This window comes from Dermochelys coriacea, chromosome 4 (genome assembly GCF_009764565.3).
Source record: "Dermochelys coriacea isolate rDerCor1 chromosome 4, rDerCor1.pri.v4, whole genome shotgun sequence".
Taxonomy (NCBI): domain Eukaryota; kingdom Metazoa; phylum Chordata; order Testudines; family Dermochelyidae; genus Dermochelys; species Dermochelys coriacea.
The window spans coordinates 13,235,052-13,257,789 of NC_050071.1; the positions used below are offsets into that span (position 1 = coordinate 13,235,052).

At 43.8% G+C, this 22,738-nt stretch overlaps 1 protein-coding gene across 1 annotated transcript in view; it reads left to right on the forward strand.

Annotated features, from left to right (window-relative positions):
• The first annotated feature begins 15,830 nt into the window (after positions 1-15,830).
• The window catches only part of GC (GC vitamin D binding protein), a 41,521-nt gene continuing 34,613 nt past the window's right edge, over positions 15,831-22,738 (forward strand). Inside the window, exon 1 of the mRNA XM_038398381.2 lies at positions 15,831-15,956. Coding sequence (XP_038254309.1) covers positions 15,896-15,956 — 61 coding nt within the window. The 5' untranslated portion in view covers positions 15,831-15,895. The remainder of the gene's footprint in view (positions 15,957-22,738) is intronic.

The window sequence follows — 22,738 nt, forward strand, 5'->3', positions numbered from 1 at the left end:
CAAAGCCTTGGCTGGGATAATTTAGTTGGTGTTGGTCCTGCTTTGAGCAGAGGGTTGGACTACACGCCCTCTTCCAACCCTAATCTTCTGATTCTAACTGCTAGAAGTTGATTGCAAGGGATAAGGTTGAAACATACAATCCCTGCTCAAGGAGAACTCCCAAGATCTCTTAAGATGCCATTGCAGGAAAATTCTTTCCCTACAGCATGGGGTTGGCAAAACTGAAACAGAATTTTCTAAACTACGTTCTTATCCTGAAATTGTAGCTGCTGCGATCCTTCAACCTCAGAGCCAAATAGACCCTCCTTAGATACAGGGTGGAAAACCTGGCTTTAGTAAAGTTCTCTTTAGAAGCAGGCTGGTACAGGGAGCATTTCACAGTGAATGAAATAGAAAGAACAAGCAAGGATTTTTTTTAATTGTCAACGGCATCTGTTTCCACTGCTTAATTCTACTAAATATTATGTTCACAGCTTGCTCCTTGGCTTCCCCTCATATCCTATGAGGAATTTCACAGAGATGTCCATCTCAAGAGCCTAGAGATAAGGCACAAATGATTCATATAATGTTCAGTGCACTCAATGCCCAAAGAGCACTGACCACTCGTGAAAAGAATGGTCAAGTTAATTTATTCCATCACTCTCTCCTCCACTTCAGTAACTTATGGATGTGATTTTTCCCCCCTCCTGTGCTTAAGAGGCTTATCGAACCATTTAAACTCTGACAAAGATTATATTAAAAAATAGTAGTCTTTTTATTTTAAAAAAGATGGTGTATTTTTTTTCCATGAAAATAGTTCCTCTCAGCAGTCTCAGACCTGGACAATGCTACAGCAGTAATTACCTTAAAGGCAGACTGAACTCACTGGGGAAATATCTGGACTTACAGATACAATGTGGGGGTGGGGGCGCATTACAGCTCCTCAGGACAAACACAGGAAAATCAATTGTGCCTTCCAGTTGCTTCAGGGAATACTACTCTGTTGGCTTTCATAGCAGCCTGAGCAGCACTGGCAGGCATTCCATGGAGGTTCATAATTAGCGTGACCAGATGTCCCATTTTTAAAGGGACAGTCCTGTATTAAGGCCCTCCTGTAAGTGTCCCAACTTTTTCTTAAAAATGGGCAAATTGTCCCATATTCTCTGTCTCCCCCCATCAGTACTGGCAGGTCCTGCTGCTGGTCGGATCCCCAATCGTCAGCCGCCTGCCCATCAGCAGTGAGTGGGGTGGGGGTGCAGTGACTGACGATGATGGGGGTGCAAGGCTGGGGGTGGGGGTGCAAGGCTGCAGCGTACAAGGCCAGCCACTCCACCTGCTGGTCTGTCAACACAGTCCCTTCTGTGTGCCAGCTCTTGACCAGCAGCTCCTCCTCCCCTCCCCGGTCCCTTTTCTGGCCAGCACTCTGAGCTGTGGTGGCTGGTGAGTGTGGGCAGGCGCCAGTGGCGACCAGTTACATGTCGCCTCTACTGTCCACCCATCAGCCCTTTACATGCTCCTCCTCTTGATGTCCTCTCCCTGCTTTGCCCCTTTACCCTCCACAACCCTGCTGCTCCTCCATATTCTCTTCCCCTCCCTTACCCCCCACAGGTGTGTCCTGCTCCCAGCACTGTGCGGGGAACCAACCCTTGGTCAGAGCGCTCAGCTCACCAATAGCCTGGCTGGCAGGCTCCTTCCTTCCCCCACTGGCTCTGGCTGGTCCTGGAAACCCCCAGACCTTCTGGCCCAGGGTGCTGGCCAGGAGGAGCCAAGCCCTGCGTGTGCCAATGCCCTTCACACAGCGCTGGCATGGGGAAGCCTCTCTGTCCCTCAGCTAAGCTCTGGAGTGGTGGGGGGGGGAAGCGATTTCCAGCCTGTTTGTACCCCAGCCCTGCAGGCTCCACAGCACCCTCTTCACCCACCCCACCTACCACATTCTGGTGTGAACCCTGGCAGAAATCTGGAGGGGAGGCCTGTGACCCTATGTGCCCCCGACCCACATATTGCCTCAGAAAGATGTGGTACCAGGAGAGGCGGGTCCGTCCCAGGGGCCCAGCCAGGCATGGAGGGCAGAGAGCCCTGGGCAGGGAGGGTCGAGTCGGTTGATCACCCACCCTCTGTGAGAGAAGTGTATGGGAGTGTGTGTGTCATCTCTCCATATGAACCCTAAAGCCTTAAAGATAAGAAGGTAAATAAAAAGAATCCAACTATGCAGTATTTCTTAACAGGGACTCGGTCAACTTGATGTTAATTTGAATGTTTGTACTGCATAGTTCTAATGGATTGCCATTGAACTCGCTTGAATATGAGTAATTTTACCAGTGTCCCATATGGAGCATAGGGAAATATGGTCTCTCTATTCATAATGCCAGTCAAGAATTGACTTCTGATTGTAACAGATGAGAAGTGCTGATTAGTGGAGCTGGACGGCGCCTGAGGAAGTCGAACAGAAGCATGATACATGACTGATATTAGGGAAGATTACATTAGCTAGCCATTTCCCCTTGGGAAAGTTACCCAACTAAATTTCACATTTGACCAATGTGAGCTAATACAATTTTCTGCTGACATGGGTAACACAGTCTCATGGCATGAGAAAGGGAAATGTACGAGACAAGTGTAACCGATGTGAGACCTTGGAAGCATGGAAACTTCACAAGGCAATTAACTGAGATGTGCCAGATGCTGTGGGCCCAGAGATTATTCACAAATTTGGGTATCTATAAATGTCACACGTATCTTGGTGAGCTAGTGATTATATTCTAGCTCCATGAGGAAGGATTACCAAACTTCTTCCCAAGACTAAAATCAGTGGTGGGTGATTACTGCAAATCCCAGGACAGGTAAACGACTCTGGAAAAGTACCATGCCCTGGAGGGAATTGGTTCAGACCAAGTACAAGAGGCCCAGGAGACAAAAGGGCTTTTGGTATAAACAGTCAGTGTGAACTGACTCAGAGTCCATCTTTTGGATCCAAGAACTGACATGAAACTATAATTAAGATGGCAGAACCCTACTGGAGGGTTTGGAAGGATTGAAATCTGCCATGGTCTCCATGTGGAAGATGGGTGGCTCCTGGTAAGCTTAGCATGCATGTGGACCATTTTTTTTGTAATGCTTTTGTCCTAAAATGCATATACTGTGCTCTGTGAAACCTGGCTGGTCACTAGTAACTCTAACTCTGTCATTCACCCTTGAGAGAGAGCAAACTGCATGTGCTGGACTAAGGTCAGACCTGCTAGGATAGTCACAGTGAATTGCAGGGGGACTTCAAGCCTCAATCCCTGGCCTATAGGGAGAGGGATGCAGAGAGGTGATGCCTGGAGGCCTTAGACTCAAGGGGTGCCCTTGAGCAGACCATGGAGAGGGCAGATTTGCAATTAATCCTGTAATTGTGACACTAATTAACCTACATCACCTCTGCCATGCTACATTTTATCAGCACTGCATCAAAAATGGCCTCTTGCACCCCACCCCCCAATGTGTCGTCTCCTTAAGGAGTACATTTCGTGTACCTCAGGAGCTGTGCAATATTGTGCTTGCAAGATGTGCCCTGTTCTGAGGCAAGAGTTTGCAGCAGAGGCCTGCTCATTCACTGCTCATTTTTCACTAGGCATCTAAATTACACTCACCCATATGATGCTACTTACTGAAGCTCCACACTCAAAGTGCCCTGTGCATGTTCAGTGTGACTTTTTTTTTTTCAATGGGTCTTTATGCCACCAAGTGTTGCCTGATCTATGGATTGTATATTGATTATTTAAGAATCCCCAATAGACAAACTAATACTCTGAGGTTTGACTGGTTCCTGTTTCAAGACCAGGCCAAGAGTTATTAGAATTGCAGTTAACTTGGAAACCCCGATGCGCATGGCAGCAGTCATACTTGGGGGGGAACGTTTTGAGCTTTTCCTAGTTGTGTTAACAAAGTGAGTAAACACGTGAGTGTTCCAATGCAAACAAGAGTGTAACAGTAATGCAGTATTAACGTTCTGTCCAGTGTCATGTCATACGCAAGAGTTGTGGAGCCCTAGGAGATGGTGGTGGTCCACGAGGGTTCTGGCCTATCTCTGGCATGTCAAGTGATCCCAATGGTCAAGGTCTCAAAGGGCTAACCATGGCCTAGACCAATTATAGGGTCTGATAGCTGCCATAAATATTCATAGGTGTTCAGCCCCCATTACCCATAACTCACTTCCTCCCACACTAAAAATGTTAGTGTGTCCTTATTCTATAGGTTAGTATGTTAATTATCTCAAATTTATTAGCATATATGTCAGTTGGTAACTAGCAATTCTGCCGTTAAGCATCTGATGATGTTCCTATCCTAAAATACCCAAACTGGCATCAACTGACTTTTTTGTGTTTACATGTCAGTATTTTATGCAGATCATCAGCAGAATTTCTTTTTCAGTGCTTTTCAATATGCAGATGTGGAATCGGAGCCTTTGGAAGGGAGAATGCCTTAATACCCTTTTCCCTCTGCCCCACACCTCCATTCTCACCCCTACAAGCTCTCTCATAGTCCCTCATCACCATCTAGACAAACCAGACTTCTGTGATAAATGATTATTAAAACCAGAAATCACATATATTAGGCTCTTCCAGCTCCTGAGAGCCAACCACGTACCCCAGGTCAAAATATACTTCAGGATCTCACCCAAAAACCATGCTGGTAGTCAATATTTTAGTAAACTAAAACTAAAGGTTTATTGCTATAAAAAAGAGAAGAGTTATTAAAAGGTTACAGTGAATCATATACATTACAGTTGATTTCAGAGCTTGTAGATCAGGATAATAGCAGTGATGTTGAATCTGCTAGCTTGAAATAAGTCTCTGATTCACCCAAAAGATTGGGGTCCTCAGTCCATTGTTCAAAGCTCCCTTTGTCAGAAATCACAGTCCAGAGATATGGAGCAGGAAAGAGGCAAGGAGGTGATGTCACCATCTCCAATTAATACCCCTAGTCCATCTGCATGGAAAAGTACTGGCTCAGACATGGAGTCATGGATCACTTGTTCTACCTGTCCTGCTGAGTCATGGGCATCCATTGTCCATGCGCTCTCTGAGGTGTCCTCTAGATGGGCCTCATGGAAGAGTTGATTCTCCTTTAATGGCCCATCAACACATGGCTGGCTAATCTTGATGTAAATCTGTCTTGTGGATGTTACCCAGGAACACGTTTAGTAAAGCGCACACTAAAATTTCATAATTTCCTACACAATGGTAATACCCACATTTCAACAGGATAATAATACTTAGCAATTTATAACCTTTCCAATGATCCCTTACAAGGCATGCTTTGTACAAGATTTATCACAATTGTGTAACATTGGTGACATTCGTGCAGTCACCTCCCTTCTTCTACTGAAAACAACCAAGAGTCCTTGTAGCACCTTAGAGACTAACAAATTTATTTGGGCATAAGCTTTCATGGGCTAGAACCCACTTCATCAGATGCATGGAGTGAAAATACAGGAGCAGGTATTCACTCCATGCATCCGATGAAGTGGGTTCTAGCCCATGAAAGCTTATGCCCAAATAAATTTTTTAGTCTCTAAGGTGCCACAAGGACTCCTCATTGTTTGTTTTTGCTGATACAGACTAACATGGCTACCACTCTGAAACCTTTTTCTGCTGTGTCACACTCGCATTCTTGGGTCCCAATCCAGTTCCCATTAAAATCAGTGCACGTCATTACATCAGGGCTTGTCAGCTACACAGGGCCATTCCACAACCAACCACATACACACTTTGCATTCGGGTCTCACCAACTCTCTACTACCTCCTCACATCCTGCATGTTCATGTTTGTCCAACAATTTCTTTCCACCTTTTAAATATTTGTAAAGACTGGTTCTGTCTGGGCAATTGGCTCTGGAGTGTGACTGTCATACCTAGCTGATTAATGCCAGAAGAGTTCAACGGCTTGAATCAGCCCAAGCACTTAACATATTTAAAAGTGGAGTTTATCTCATTATTAGATATGAGGAGCATGCTGCTGACTAAACAGTCCAAAAGGACAAGAGAGCAAACAGTGGAAGCACGTTGACCTGCCTGGTGTTTGCAGAGAGCTAGGCTTACTGAAGTCAAACTAGACATCTGGAAAGAGGCAAAATATTTAACCAGCTCAGCAAAACCTAAGTGAAAGTAAATGGTAACTGAGAAATGGGATTCCCGAAAGCAACCAATATTCTGTTGAAGTGGAACAAGAGAAAAAGCTGGAACTGGCTGAATACTTTGGAAAAACTTGCCAATAGTGTGTGGATATTAAGCCTTTGGCTTGACTCGGTTTTATTCAAGTCCCGTATGTCTAGATTCACAAAGGGATTCAGGTGCCTAACAGTTATGCACCTAACTCCAAATTTAGACTTGTAAAAATTCTGCAGAGCTGCTGCCTAACCTCATAGGTGCCTAAGTTTCCACTGGCAAAATTCCCAAGGCATCTAAATTTCTGCTATTGGGCATGTGCAAGGCTTCCAAGATCTTGATGCCCAGAGACTAGCTGATGCCTAAGCCCCAGCACGATCCTCAAACTAGACATCCCTCTGCCTAGCTGACCTGGGGGGCCTATTGGGAAAGTGTGTTCTGAAGCTGCCTTACAGCACACCTACCAGATCAGGCTCTGAGGAAGAAGTGTTGCCCTCTCCTCCCCACTCCATACCTAATTGCCCAGTGGCTAGAGCACTCACACAGATATTGGAAGACCCAGGTTCAAATCTTCTCTCTGCCTAATAAGGAGCAGGGACTTAAACCCAGGTTTCCCACCTCCCCAGGGAGTGCCTTAGCCACTAGATCATAGGGCATGCTGGAGTGGGTCTCTCAATCTCTCTTGTTGAAGCTGTTCCACTTTTTGTATTGAATACTTACATATTCATTGAGCCAGGGAGAGAATGAGAGACTCTGCAGTAACCACTAGGTTATACTTCTCGTATCCAACTTGATTTGCAAGTACCGGGACTGTTTCAGAAATGGCTCAGGAAGAGGAAAAAGTTACAATTACTCCCCTGGCAAGGGACTGGCTCTAGTTTCAATTTCTCCCTGCTACACTACGATTTAGCCAGGCCCCCAGAAGGCAGTGTATTTTCCTTGTGCCCTCATCTGCTCCCAATGTGCATCTATGTAAGGGAGAATCTGATCTATGGTAAAAATCATCACTATTTTAAGAGAGGAGAAAAGAATTATGTCTACTTAAACAATACATTTCTGCTCCTTTGTAGAATGTGCCTTCCCATTCTCATAGCAGACAGGACCTTAAGCACATGAAGTCTATAGATCTCATTTGATGAATCCTTACCCCTATCGTCAACACTTACCCATGTCAATAGCCCTATTGATTCTGCAGTTACAGCCATTTAATGTAAATCAGAGACACAGCTCTGGGCACAGTTCTCATCTCATGGTCTCATTTACAACTGTGCCTACAGTAGAACCTCAGAGTTACAAACCCCTCAGGAATGGAGGTTGTTCCTAACTCTGAACAAAACATTATGGTTGTTCTGTCAAAAGTTTACAACTGAACACTGACTTAATACAGCTTTCAAACTTTATTATGCAGAAGAAAAAATGCTACTTTTAACCATCTTAATTTAATTGAAACCAGCACAGTAACGGTTTCCTTACCTTGTTACATCTTTTTTTAAAACTTTCCCTTTATTTTTTATTAATTTACTTTTAACACTGTACTGTACTATATTTGGGTTTGTTTTTTGTCTCTGCTGCTGTCTTATTGCGTACTTCTGGTTTTAAATTAGGTGTGTGGTTGACCAGTCAGTTCATAACTCTGAGGTTCTACTGGAACTCCATTGTGATGAAACTGATGTAAGAAAGAGGAGAGTCAGGCCAGTTATGCAACACCTATGTTTGTGAAGATTTACTCCAGCAAGTAAGTCAATAAGGCTACTAGTGTGAGGAAGTGCTCCCCAACTTTTATAAGGGTTTTATAACTTGGACCTTACTATCTGTAAAATTCTGGCGCCACGGTACATAAACAATGGCAGAAGAGGGATACACTTTTCAGTAAATGTGGAAATGTGATGATTTAAAGAAAAACACCAGCCAATTAAAGGGTCTGTAAAAATGTCAGTTATGTTTTTAAAAACAGGATCCCTATTGTCTCTAGCACAATGAATCCACTTAAAGAATGCCTTCTGATGTGCCAGAAATTAGATTAAGGCCATCCAAATGTGTAATACATAATTATTCAATTAGCAGGAATCCATAAGAGCAAAAATGGGTTGGACTTGGCCTGCAGGGCAGACGGGCTTAAAATGAAGTAGATCTGGTTAACACAATAAATCCTAAAAGGGTTAGTTTCTGAAAAAAACAGCCTTTTCAAAAAGAAAGCAATGGTTGCAAGGGGCTAGGAATGGTTTATTAACTTCATTTTCTGCATAAGAAATTACTTACACTATTATAAACAGCCACCAATGTAGTTAATCAAATTACACTGCAAAAACAAATTAGAAATATATTTATCAGATTACTTATGGATAAGAAAGGACATATTCTCTCAGTGCCGCACCGTATGTTAATTTCCTGGTTGTGATTTATGATCATTTAAAGGGATCATAAATAGAATATTTATTTAGGTCTTTGAGTGCCTTGTCATCTGAAAAGATTAACCAGAGACACTAGAGCAGGCTGAAATGCTGACAGCGACATGACTGCAACTACTGTACCCTAACCACATGGGTCTGCTTTTCAAAGATGGGTGCAAGCAAATTCCATTTAATCATGTATTTGCATACACTCATGGCATGTTGATGCACAAGTAGGCTGTTTTCCAAGTTCCAATGCGCCCATCTTTGAAAATCATGCTGTACATATTTAATATGCCATGCTTTGTGAATGAGGGATGATTCCTTGTGAAGGTAGCACTGCTAAATGAAACCCCTCATTAGGTTGAGCCAAAGTGAATATGATAGGACTGTGAGCTGTCTGGAAGTGGGTGAAGATTGGGAGCCAAGATGAGGAAGAACAGGAGTACTTGTGGCACCTTAGAGACTAACCAATTTATTTGAGCATAAGTTTTTGTGGACTACAGCCCACTTCATTGGATGCATAGAATGGAACATATAGTAAGAAGACACAGAGAGAGAGAGAGAGAGAGAGAGAGAGAGAGAGAGAGAGAGAGAGAGATAAGTTGGAAGCTACCATGCAAACTGTGAGAGGCTAATTAGTTAAGATGAGCTATTATCAGCGGGAGAAAAAAAAGTTGCCAACACAAAAGCTTCAAAAATAGACTCCAACAAGAAACTGCTGAGCTTGAATTAATATGCAAACTAGATACCATTAATTTGGGTTTGAATACAGACTGAGAGCAGCTGGGTCATTACACATATTGAATCTATCTCCCCATGTTAAGTATCCTCGCACCTTCTTGTCAACTGTCTAAATGGGCCATCTTGGTTATCGCTACAAAAGTTTTTTTTTCTCCTGCTGATAATAGCTCATCTTAACTAATTAGCCTCTCACAATTGGTATGGTAACTTCCAACTTTATATATATATCATCTTCTTACTATATGTTCCATTCTATGCATCCGATGAAGTGGGCTGTAGCCCACGAAAGCTTATGCTCAAATAAATTGGTTAGTCTCTAAGGTGCCACAAGTACTCCTTTTCTTTTTGCAGATACAGACTAACATGGCTACTACTCTGAAAGATGAGGGAGGTTAATTAATGCCATGCGAGAGGGGCGCTAGATTCATCCTGGGCAATATAGGGGATAGCACCCAGCAGCTAAAGGAAATCAGACTACTGCCTTTCAGCCTCTCAACACCTATGAGAAAGAGATCTCAGAACAAAACTTGGAGGTTGGGGGAAGCTCTGGATCCAGATGCAAATTAAGGATAATTTGGTGAGCAGTTACATATGTGGACAGTGAAATCAGTAGGACTATTCATGTCCATTAGTACTCAGCGATATGATATGAGTGCTGCAAAGATTGCACATCACTGGATAATCCCTTCATTGCATCCATGGGGTGCATAAAATTTAAGCCACGTTCATCCAAAATGTTCACAAATAGCAGCAGCCCTAGGCAGAATTTCAGGTTTGTAACGAAACCTGAAACTTTTCTATCTAGCTGGATCTGCCCACCTTCCTACAGCAGTAATACCTACTCCCAGTGTGGAGTGCCTGAAAAACCATGAGATTTTAAAAACACTAAACATGGGGGGGCTTGTTTTTATATTTACCTCCTGTACACAGTAGGTCACAGTATTTCTTCTGCGTTAGAGCCTTTGGGGTGAAAGCTGAAATGCCTATCTAATTATAGGCATCCAGGAGCTGGCGCTTTAAGAAAAGCACCAGCTACTGTGAAAGGCCTGATAAAATCAAGAGAGCTGGCAACATGCTATGGTATTGACAAGTTATCTATTGCCTTAGCATGTAGGCGCTTTGTGTGCAGAACCGGGCTCTTTGATACCAAATCTGCACCTGAGAACTCTTACTGCTGCTTGGAATCCTGTTGATTTCAGAGACTCCTCTGAAGACTGAAGGATCATGGATATGGATCAGTCACTCCTACAGGTGTTCTGCTATTCTAGCCATGAGCACAGTATAAAAATGCAGGAAATTTTCAAAGATGGGTGCCACAAGGGAGCTTCTAAAGCTATATTTAGGCACCAAAATAGAAACTTCAACATGGACTCTAGCTGCACTTGAACCAGAAGCCTGAACATGAATTTGGGAGTCCAACTCTAGTTACCAAAGTCAGAATATTTTGGACACCAGTAGAATCTGGTTTCAGAATTGGGCCCTGGAGATATCAGTGTGATTGCATTTTAAATTTGCTTTGAATTGCTCCCCTTTGCTTTGCAGCCTTTTGATTTGCTCAAAATGCTCAGTTAGCAACATTCTTATAGCAGTGAGTGAGTTTATGGTGCGACATTAACAGCTTGTAATGATATATGAGATGTTTTTGGTTGCACATAACTACTGGCTAAAGCTCAAACAATTAGTGGTCTTCTGAGCCCAGTAAAGAGTAGCAGTGGCAGCTTTTAAAGTATAATCAGTGCTCGCTGGAAGGATGACCAGCTACCAAAGGCTTTATTCCCTTATTGCTACTTTAAGTACCTTTTTATGTTGTTTGGTTTTCGTTTGACCTTTGAGACTGTGTGTGTGATAGCTGCACTACGTCCCCACTTGATGGTACAAATCTTCTGGAACCACAGGAAGAAAATTGGGGACAGAGAGCTCCTGAGGGTGCGGGACTTGGTTTATCTATTTTATTGCAACAAAAACACCAATGTCCAGGAAACCGTAGATCTACTAGAGGGCTAGGGTTATAAACCCCTTGGTTCCACCGGCCATAAGAAGTAACCAGCAGCATCTTGTTGTCACTTGTTCTGTTAGAAACCTGGCAAATATACTTGTCACGTAGAAAGATGGAATCTAGCTGGGCAAGGTCCTCCACTGGTGTACATCAACATAGCTCCATTGAGGTCAACACAAGCTGAGAATCTAGCTGCTAACTGGCAAGGCTTTATTCACAAAAAATAGGCCCTTTATGGGTCTGGAGCACATGATTCAAATCTGAACCTCTTCTACACCTTTTACTGTCCTAAAATCAAGGTGGGGGGAGGCATAGTTCCGCTTCTGCCTCTCTTTATTGCTAGATATTGGAAGCACTACTCTCTTCTTGCTCCTGTTAAATATTGCATGTGTGTCTACTTTTATGTTGATTGAAATAAACACCATGATCTTCCTTTTAATATCCCTCTTACAATTCTCCTCACCCTTTTATACATATAATACTAATATTAAAGTTATGGAGAAGCTGTGAGGCAGACTCATTAAGGTTTCCTCCTGAGAAATCTCTACATCACTCTGTAAAAATGGAGTTTGGTTTGGGTTAGGTGTTTGACCTGTTTGTTTGGTTTTTTTGTGGAGAGCTTTTTGTGTTATGGGAATGGGAGGGAGGTTGTTGATGGGTGTCTGGGTGTTTTTAACGAAACAGAATTGGTTGCTGTTGGCTCTCAGTGGACATGTATTTTTTTCCCCTAGTTGCCATTATTAAACTCCTCAGGTCTTCTTTAGTCCTTCAGAAACTGATTATTTGCAACAGTCCTATCTGGGAAGGGGAAAAGCATGTAAACCATGTCTGATAACTGGTGTGAATGTAATGCAGTGTTACAGTCACTAGCAATAGCAATGTGATTGCACGTGGCTGAGCATAGAGAAGAAATCTTCTTGGCATGGTCTTCTGTAATGCTTTAGCAATCAGCACTGGGAATGCAGCAATTATTCCTCATGGAATCCATCACTAAGCCGAATTCTGCTCTGACGGCGGTCATGTCAAAATGTGGCTTCCTTGCTCTCCCCTCTCCACATGTTTACAGGGAGAAGTCTGGATCCCTGCTGGGGGGGTGTCCAAGAAGGAACTGCCATTTCCCTGGCATGCTTCCCTCTTCTCCCAACCCTGAAGAACTTACAATTAGGGAAGGGCTGGGGAGGAGGCAGAGTGGGAGTGGGCCATAAGGTCTGACAGATTCTCTCTGCACCTATGCTGTGGAGTCCCTATGCTGAGCTAGTAGTGGTTCAGGGCTGGCTGGGCAGCAACGTGGAGACAATCAGTTTGTCTATACTGGAATAAAAGACCTGCGGCTGGCCCAACTCAGCTGACTCGGGCTCATGGGGCCGCAGAGCTGTAAAATTGCTGTGTGGACATTCTAGCTTGGACTGGAGCCCATGTTCTGGGGCCACCTTCTCCCCTTGCAGGGTCCCAGAACTCCAGCTCCCACCTGCACCCAAATGTCCACACAGCAATTGTACAGCCATGCAACCTGAGCCCCATGTCAGCTGACCCAGACCAGACATACTCAAAGGGACCTTCAATGTGGAGCTCCCTGTATATCCCGCAGCAGCCCAAAAGTTGGGAATTAGTGCATGTGACACATGGAATAGGATACCAGAGTGTTTCACTGCATTGCCTGAGAGCAGCACTGCACTGGAAAAGTGCCGTCCATTCTTGCCAATAATAGCAAGTGAAAGAGAGCAGGTCTACTTATTTTCAGAATTTTGGGCCATAATCTTGAATATAACTCAAGTCTCATTTCACAGCCTAATGAGTTGCTAAGCATTCTCCTCGGCTCACAGTAATTTTGTGAGCCATCATTTTAATTTTCTTTAACACACCTTCAGTACTAACTTTTCTCTGCTGAATTAGTTAAATATGTAGGGATCTGCTGCAAGGAGACACAACTTCCACATTTTATACGAAAATAATAACCCATTACCTACCAGAAATGCACGGTAAACAAGTCCATAGCAGTAGCTCTCCGCAGCAACTGCTGGCTCCAATGAGCATCAGAGCTTGTCTAGCATTTTGTAATACAGCTATTCTTTAAGGGTCAGAGGCTGCCGTGATTACTCATATTGAGTAGCACTTTACATTGTGAGCAATCTCACTTATTTCAATGGGATTACTTGCAGAATGTGGTACCCTTCCGTGGCAGAATTTGGCCACATTTATATCTGCATATATGGCGTCCTGTTTATCACTATTGGAATTAGAACCCACCCTTTTAATCTGACCCTCTTTCCAACCCAATTTCTAGACCAAAGACCTTCTGAGGTCTGCCCAGAAATAATGTGTTGTAATGGCAGCTCTCTGAAAAGTGCTAAAAAATCTCTATTCACAGTGCAAAGGAAATGAATGTGCAAGGATTTCCTGCTAGGACATATGGCTCCAGTCTCATCGGATCTCTTATTAAATAGCCAAACTGGAGTTACAGGAAGGATGAATGCAACCTTGAGCGTTGAGTAGCCAAACTTCTGTAATCTATGGCAGCTGCTTTCTAGTGCTGGATGCCTCTGCACCTCCCTCAACCCCTCCACTTTTCTCTCACTACTCCCCATGAGGGAGTGGAGGAGCCTACAGAAGTCTGCCTTCTTTCCCCCAGGGAAAAATCCAGGTGCTACAGCGAGTAATGCTCATGGTGCAGCAGCTAGCAGTGTTTCCTCTGGATTAGGGCTAAACACATGTCCCAGTATATTGTTAAGGAGATATGTGCTGCTGGATATGTGAGTCCATTCCTGTGCACAAGGACAGAAAGGCAGCAACTGACCTTTGCATTTGAGATACAAAAAGGAAAAGGGGGTTTTGGCTCAGATCTTCAAAGGTCTTGAGACCTCTATCTTCCATTGAATCCATGGGAGCTAGGTGCCTAAATACCTTTAAGAATCTAGGCCTTTGTGCCTTCCATATGCACCAGTGCCAGGTACAATCTGTCTTTTGAAAAACGTATAGTTTAAGGGCCCACTCTGGACCTATTTGTGATGGTCTAGTGGAAGGTGGCTCCTCTTATAGCCTAAGAGGTGTCAGGTTCAAATCCTACATGATTTAGGGGAAGAAATTTATGGTTAGGGTGCTGGCCTAGGCCTTGTGAGATCTGGGGTCAGTTCCCTCCTTGTGTGACTCTGGACAAATCAGTTAATTTCTTTGTGCCACAGTTCTGCATCTGTAAAATAGGGATAGTAGGACTTCCCTACCTAATGGGGGGACATGGGGATCAATATACTGAAGATTGTGAGATGCTATGTTAAGGAGGACCATATAAATACAAAAAATGTACAGATGGATGGAAGTTGTTCCACAGACTCGAGTTTTAGTTGAGGTCTTAAATTCCTCCTATAACTTAAACTGAATATACTCCTGACGTCCAGTCCTAACTCATCCTGGGAGCAGTTCAGTTGGAATGGGGTTACTGGAGGGATGAATGCAACCTTGGGCATTGGCACCCAAACTTCTGTTACCTGCAGCAGGATGCCATTGCACCTCTCCCACCCTTCACTTCTCTCTCACTACTCCCCATGGGCGAGAGGAGGAGCCTACAGAAGTCTGCCGCCTTTCCCAATCCTGGAGACCAAGGGAGGAGCCTTGTGTCTTTCCCCTTCCCCATCCCATAGGCCCTGGAAATGACAGCAGCCATGTTCTTTTACTCTCCTCCCCACAGAGACCAGAGAGAGAGAGAATGCTGGGAAGGAAGGCTCTTTCTTCTCTTCTTGAAAGAGATGGTAACTAGGATCCTCAGCTCAACAGGGTGAATAGGGTCTTCATGGGCAGATTGAGGAATGTACTGATGAACACATCCCTAGTTCTCCATTAGCTGAGCACAAATCAGCAACCTCAACATGGACTCTGCTTCTTGTAGCACGCTCCAAAAATGTTTTGTGAATACCCAAATATTGCTGATCTTTAGGTAATTTAGCAAAACCACTTAATTTGACTCCCATCACTTGCTATTTTGGTAAAATTGATGTATTATTCCTTATTTACTATATTTGCAAGTCACCTTTAATTCTCCAGCTGATAAAAATGGTGAGTAAAGACCTTGTTTGTAATGGTCTGCGCAGGACTGCTAGATATCAGAAAGTGCTGACCAAATCCCAGTTTGGAGGGCAATGGGCAACCATCTTAATTTCTTCCTCACAAGGTGATGTCAGGATCAATGTCCATAAAGCACTTTGAAGGTTAAAACTGCTATGCAATAAGATGACACATAAAATGTATGTTTTCCACCTCTCTCTCTCTCACACGCGCGCACACACACACTTTTTTAAAATTCCTGTTGCGTTGTTTGTGCGTTAAAACATTGGTAGGATAAAAAGTTTGATTGGAATTGTATAGCTTGCACCCCAGTTTTGCAGAGTTAATAATAAAACCACAGAGATTTTTGGACACACTGACATCGGTAAATGTCTATTTGTCTTTACTAGTCATTCCATTTTATCTCCACTAGACCAAGGATGCATGCCCTCTGCTCCTCGACCTAGATTAATCATTTATTGGGTAATTTGCAATCATGTGATTGATATAAATGGCAGAACAACCTCTAGAGTGCTACCTTTGGGGAAACAATCTGCAGAAGACAAAGTGATTAAACCATCCCTTTAAATCCAGTGTAATTACAAAATGAAGGTAGTAATAGTCCTGCTGCTTGCTGCAGTATCGTTGGGTCATGCTGAACATAGAGGTAAGATGGCTTGCACTCTGCATTTCTCCTGTGAAACTTTCCATTTGAAAGGCTCCATCCAACTTCCATTGAAATCAAAGGAAAGATTTCTGTCAGTTTCAATGAAAGCTAGATCAAGTCCTCAAGCAGAAGAACTGTTTAGATAAAGACAATGGAATCGTTCAGCATGGAAGAAAAGTTCTAGGGGTGGCAAAGTTGTGTTAGCATATGGAACACGGTGTGCTTATATGATATCTTGCAAAGACTGGGTGGGAGGCAAAAGGTATGGTCCACTATGTCTTTTATAGACTTTGAGGCAGGGGGCAAACCAAGGTTAGGGGGGCACCTTTTGCATATGTGGCCAAAGCTGGTAGTGAAGTAAACTGACTGGGGCAGCTCCTCACTGGTGTAAATTGCCACAGCCCCATTGAAGTCAGTGGAACTACAATCATTATACCAGCTGGGGATCAGGCTCATTATGACCTGATAGCTGTTATATGGCCTGTCCAAAATGGATTGCTGCGCTCTCTCCAATTCTGGGGGTTTGTCTGCACACCCCATGGCAGTGAGCCTCCCAGCCTGGGTCAACTGACTCAGGGTTGCAGGGCTTGCACTAGCACTCTCAAAACAGCTTTGTAAACAGTGCTTTGAAGTTGTGGCTTGGGCTAGAGCTTGGGGTTTGAAAACTGGGGGTGGGGGAAGTGGGCTTCAGAGTGTCATCAAAAAAATGACACAACACAATTGCCACCTTTGCAGGGAGTCTCAAGCTGGGAAGCAAAGTTCCGATCAGACACGAATATTGAAGTATCCTCTTTGTCAGAAGTGGAGCACAGTGTTCAAAATGTGAAGGGAGAGATTGATTGCATGGCTTTTGTTGGCCAAGCTCAGCCTGTTTGCGGAGAGTGGTGGGGAAGGAACTTTAGTTCAAGGCCTTGATTCTGCCAGGATTCATGTGGAGAACATAGAATCATAGAATATCAGGGTTGGAAGGGACCTCAGGAGGTCATCTAGTCCAACCTTCTGCTCAAAGCAGGACCAATCCCCAATTTTTGCCCCAGATCCCTAAATGGCCCCCTCAAGGATTGAATTTACAACCCTGGATTTAGCAGGCCAATGCTCAAACCACTGAGCTATCCCTCCCCCCTTGAGACTTTCTCTAGGGCTTTCAGTCTGGTACCTTTCGCAAACACTTTTATTTGCTTTACAAAATGAAAGACACTGAGTAGAAAGAGCAGGGCAAAACCACAAATTCTCACTTTGGTTACTTGATCTGTATTTGCAGACTCACAAATGAAGCTCTGCCAAAAATAATGTAAATTATAAATAAATAAACAAACAAACCTATATGTATTTTATAATTATTATACACCAATTTATGAAAGTGAATGAATTCCAGCAACCTTGCCCTTCAAAGCTACCGAGTGGTAATATTAAAACTAATACTTGATCGTGTTAGGAATATCTCCCGGGGCTAATTTCCATACAAAACAACAAAAGAAAACTGGACATTAATAGATTCTACTTACTGCCATTTGCTTGTATTGATTCACAGGGACTTCTTGCTTAAATTTTTAACGCTGCAAGGTAAAAAGGAATATGTGCTTATTTCACATTGCTGAATCAGAGTTCTTTTGCTTCTATGATTGAAAACCTTTCCTTTGATGCCAATGTACAACTTGAGGGCTGATTTAATTAAACAATATCCCAGAAGCTGAAGTGTTACAAAACCTCTATTGGAATGAAAAATGCAGGAAACTAGAGATTTTTCCCTCTCTTTGACAGGACAATCAGTCCTATAATAACAACTCTGTACAGCCTTGGCCATTGTAATCACATGAGGCCTGATCCTCAGCTGATTGTAAATTGGTGTAACTCTACTGATTTCAACAGAACTGCAATTAATTTACATTATCTGAGGTTCTGGCCCATGATGGATTTTTTTTTCCCTTTCAAAAATCTAAAGTATTATCATGAGATCTGAATGCTACAGGATATCCAGCAACTAATATTGTAATTACTTTGGTTAACTGGGAAATAGCAGAGGCAATATTCTCTAGTATAAGGCACTCATTGGATTCTTGATGTGAGAAATACTGAGGATAATCTGACCCTGGAAATATCAAGAGCCTCCAAGATTTTAAAGTGTTAGCATGCTACATAAGGGGCTTGAAGAAAGAAGCACCAGGGAAGGAGTAAAAGGGGAAAACAGGAATTGTCCAGAGGGTTTATAATTCTGTGAAAGATGGAGACAGGAAAATAGGATTGCGGATTGGGTCCAGGGGAGAGGGAAAAGGAAGACTGGCTTGGAAAAAGGATGGGAAGGGAAAATACCTCAGTAGGTTCAAATGAGAAAATTTTCAGAAGCTATGAACTCTTAGAGTCAGATCTTCAGCCAGTGTACATCAACATCACTGAAGCGATGATTTACATCAGCTGACGATCTGACCTTGAAGTGTTTTGCCAAAATCTGACTCGTATCTTTCTCTTCATACAACTTTAAACTTGTAGGTAGGGACTGGATGGATCCAGGAGCCTGAAAGGCTCATTAGTTCTCTGTCCTCTCTCAGATACCAGCTTTACTATGTCTCCAGGTCAGTAATGAGAAGAGCTGTATGAAATGCTCACAATGAAACTTCCGGAGGTGTCTTATACACTCAACCATTAGTCAATGGTTTGCGTGAACTTTGGCAGAGTTTTGGCTTTGTGTCGAAAATCATCCTTTCATAGTGTTTTGACATGATCCTGAGGGCTTTGACGGAGTTTCATTTGTGCTCCAGGGTTTGTTTGACCTTAGAATTCAAAAGGTAAAAACTACAAAAATCAAAAACGAAGAAAGTTTTTATGACCCTAGCAGAGTAAAACTGGTGTGTTTCATGCAGCTTGAGTCATGACTAAAAGTTTATCATCTCATCCTTGTTTGGGGACCTGCATAAAATGAGTTGGTGGTCTCAGCCCAGTCACAGTGGACAAGTGCCTGTTTGACAAAATTACCACTACCGCTAGCATTCATTGCGGCTTTGAGTGGCAGTCTCAGCAGAAAATCCAAGATCTGAATGGGCCCAAAAGACTGAATTATCTCACTCTCCATTTTTCCATATCTCCCTCTTTCAAACAGCCACAGCTGGACAGCTTGCGTCACTCATGTAAGCTATCAGGCTCACAATCGATGCATTCACTTGAAAGCATTTCACATCCTTCTTACAAAGAAATAAAAAGGTAATCTCCAGGCCCACCCTGTGACTTGTGCCATAAGAGACCTGAGCCCAATTCCCATGGTTGGGGAGGGTGAAAGCAGGCCTATTCCCAGTTAAGCAAATGCCTAACAATGCTCTGCAGTGATCCTGCAAGGTAATCCAAAGCAGCAATAATAGGGTTTGAAGGAAGGGCGTTCAATGCTGCTTCAGTATTGCAAGAGTTGGAAGGCAGTGTCAGGCCATTCTCCTGTACATAAACGCTTTCTACAAGCAAGGCTTAATTCCCCCCCCCCGCAACCCACCCATCCACTTTTTCCCATCTCATACCCTTGTTAACCCAGTCAGATTTTTAAAATTGATGAAAAGATGCCATAAATAAAGCTGAGTGCTTCACCCCCTTGTGGGCAGTAAAGATACTGTAGCATTTTTCACAAGAACTAAGGCTGTAACCATGTGTCCTGATGTCAGATCATTCCCATTCCACTATCTGGAGGTCCTCACAGTCGTTAAGCTGGAAAAGAGATGTGTCACTTCTGTCATCATCTTCCTGGTGGTGTTTCTGTGCCCTTTTAAACAGCTGATGTATTTCAGGTTGCAGGGAGCCAGCTATCTTTCAATGAGAGCTGAAGTGATGTGTTAGCATGTCTGTTTAAATAAGTAACACGCTCTGAGATCCTATGGGATGAAAACTACTTTCCCCTAAAACACAGCCTGCTCTGTAGTCCTGCGACAATTGAGCCCTGATCACTGGCATCACGTCACCGTTACCCTCTCAAAGCACCAACTACACCAGCAAAAAGGTGTGTATTTAAAACATGAGAGCTAACATGTGACAGCTAACATGTTTAATAACCCCAGTGGAGACAGGACAAGTTATAGTGTGGACCTATTAGCTAGTCAAGGTGACCTCTAGGGGAGAGTCTAAGTTGCAGACACACCCTGAGTGGAGTACGTACCGTCAGTGCTGTTCTGGGAAGCATTAATTTCCATAGTGTTTTCTGACAGCAACTATATGGATTTCTGAGGGGATCATGCTGCCTATAGCAGCTGCTCCCCTGCTCTGTTCTAACTAGTGGACCATACCCCTGAAATCATGCATACCCCTAGTCAGGCATAGCTCCCTCCAAGAGGTTGGCACTGGCTCAGGGCTGGAGGAAGTCATCTAGACTCAGACTTTAAGGTCAGAAGGGACCATTGTGATCATCTAGTCTGACCTCCTGCACAATGCAGGCCAGAGAATCGCACCCACCCACTCCTGCAACAAAGCCCTAACCTATGTCGTTGCCAATCTCTTCCACCCATGCTTCCCGACCCCAATTGGCAGGTAAACATGCTCATTCCCTCCCATTATGTCACAGAAGAGAGGAGGAGGCCCAGGGTGCTGGTCAGAGGTAGCTCTCTATCTGCAAGGAGGAGCTGACTCTTGAGGGCAGGAGAAGAGGCTGTGGTGTTGACATCTTCCTAGTCTTCCAGGGCCTAATCTAAAGACCTGATCGCAAGTCAATAACAAGATTTCCCCCCCTGATTTCAATGGGCTTTGGATCAGGTTCTTAATTAGCAGGGGTTATTTGACTGAGTTGAGCAGCCATTTCATATATAGAAATAACCTAACATGGCTGTATGTTTTGTTCGAGTCCAAGTCTTCACTCTAAGTATAACTTTCTGTGTCCTTTTCACAGCTGGTGGACTATCATTAACACCTTATTTATAAGCACATACCAAATTGTTTTGTATATGTTGAGCAGGTGAATCCCGTAATTATTTTGTGTCTGTTTAGCTGATTTTAGCAACAATATCACAGGGTATCAGTGAGCAGCTATTCCAGATCAACAAGACATGTATTTTGTTTACTTTGGTTGTGAGGAGAAAGTGTTCTAACAAAGAGCTGTTCACCCTCAGAAAATTGTTCTAACTGGGGAATGGGGTCAAACTTCTTTGACTCTAATAGGTTAACAGGACACTGCCTGAATAATATCTTATAACTGGACACCTCACCACACCAGCAGAATCATCACTTGTCTGTTGGGGAAGATTCACATGAGCATAATCAGATAGCATCAGACTTTTTAATACAATCAAAAATGTCAAACACAAAGCAAACGATAGCACTTCGAAGCATTTCAGGAAACAGGGGAGTTTTCCCATCCATCTCTCTAATTTTGTGTCCTGCAAAGTCTATGCAGCTGACGCATTAAAATGCACTTTTGCTCTAAAAATGCCACCTTCTTACTAAGCAGCTATGCTACTTATGTGCATTCAGATGAAAATAAGTTTTTACTGCTTTTTATTCTGCTTTCAGGGGCAGCGAGTTACATAGGCCTGTGGTGCCCATGCTCCAGGAATCTTCAGGGCCCGGAGGCCCGGCTCCACCAATGTCTCTCTCCCCCAGCCCCACTTGTCACCCCTACGCACCTCCCCCGGAGCATCCCCCCGGCCCCGCCTGCTGCTCCTGGAGCGTCTCCCGGCCACCGCCACCACCACTGGCAGCGCAGTGGGGCTAAGGCAGCTTTGTTAGTGGCCTCGCTGCGCGCTACTCCCAGAAACAGCTGGAACGGTTCTACGGCCCCAGGGGGGAGGGTGTCTCCGCACTCTGCCCCCGCCCCGAGCACCAACTCCACAGCTCCCATTGGCCAGGAACTGTGGCCAATTACAGCTGTGGGGGTGGTGCCTCTGGGCAGCAGCGCGCGGAGACACCCCCCCCCGGCTCCCCTGGCAAGGAGCCGCTGCCAGAGTGGAGTGCAGGTTGCTTTTGGTAGCTGCCCAAGGTAAGCGCCTCACCCTCTCCTGCACTCCACACCCAAACTCCGTCCCAGATCCTGACTCCCCTCACGCACCCAAACTTCCTCCCAGAGCCTTAGGCAGGTGGGGGGGGGAAGGCGGGACTTGGACCCATTCTATGCACCACCAAAAATTATACAAACCTGCCGCCCCATCTGCTTTGTTCTGCAAAGTCAACACAGTTAAGAGAGAGTGAGCTAAATTCAATTGATCACCATCAGAATTGTTTAAGTTCCAAATCAGTTACTTCTGTGCAACTGCACTGAAGGAAAAGGTGTTGTACATTTCCCCCTGAGGGCATCATTTGAAGACAGTGGGTTAGCAGAAACTTGATCATGGTAATGGTCCTTCTGGCCTTCAAATGTATGAATTTTAGCCTACCACTCAACTCTAGTTCATTTAAAAGGATATCACTCATTTTAATCCCAACGATCCTTACACTCCATGCACATTTGATGTCCTCTCACTTTTATTGTTGAAACTGTTTACATCAGAAATAAAGTATCATGACAGGGAGGTTTGAGAGAGCATTAATTTCACTACATGAATGGTTCTTACAACATGGTAAATGTCCAGCATTACTAATTTTAGTGTGTTCCCATTTGGGGTCTGTGTATATCTTGGACTTTTATATCTTCAACCAGACCTTGACTTCCTTAGGTCTAGATGTTGTGGGCCAGATCCCCAGATAGTGTAAATCAGATTAGTTCTGTTGACGTTCCAATGGAACTGCAGTGGTTTCCACCAAGTGGTGATCTGGATTATACACTTCTCACTGCCCACTGGTGCCCTGTGTTTTTGCATGATTCAGATTTTCTAAAGGGTCTCCTA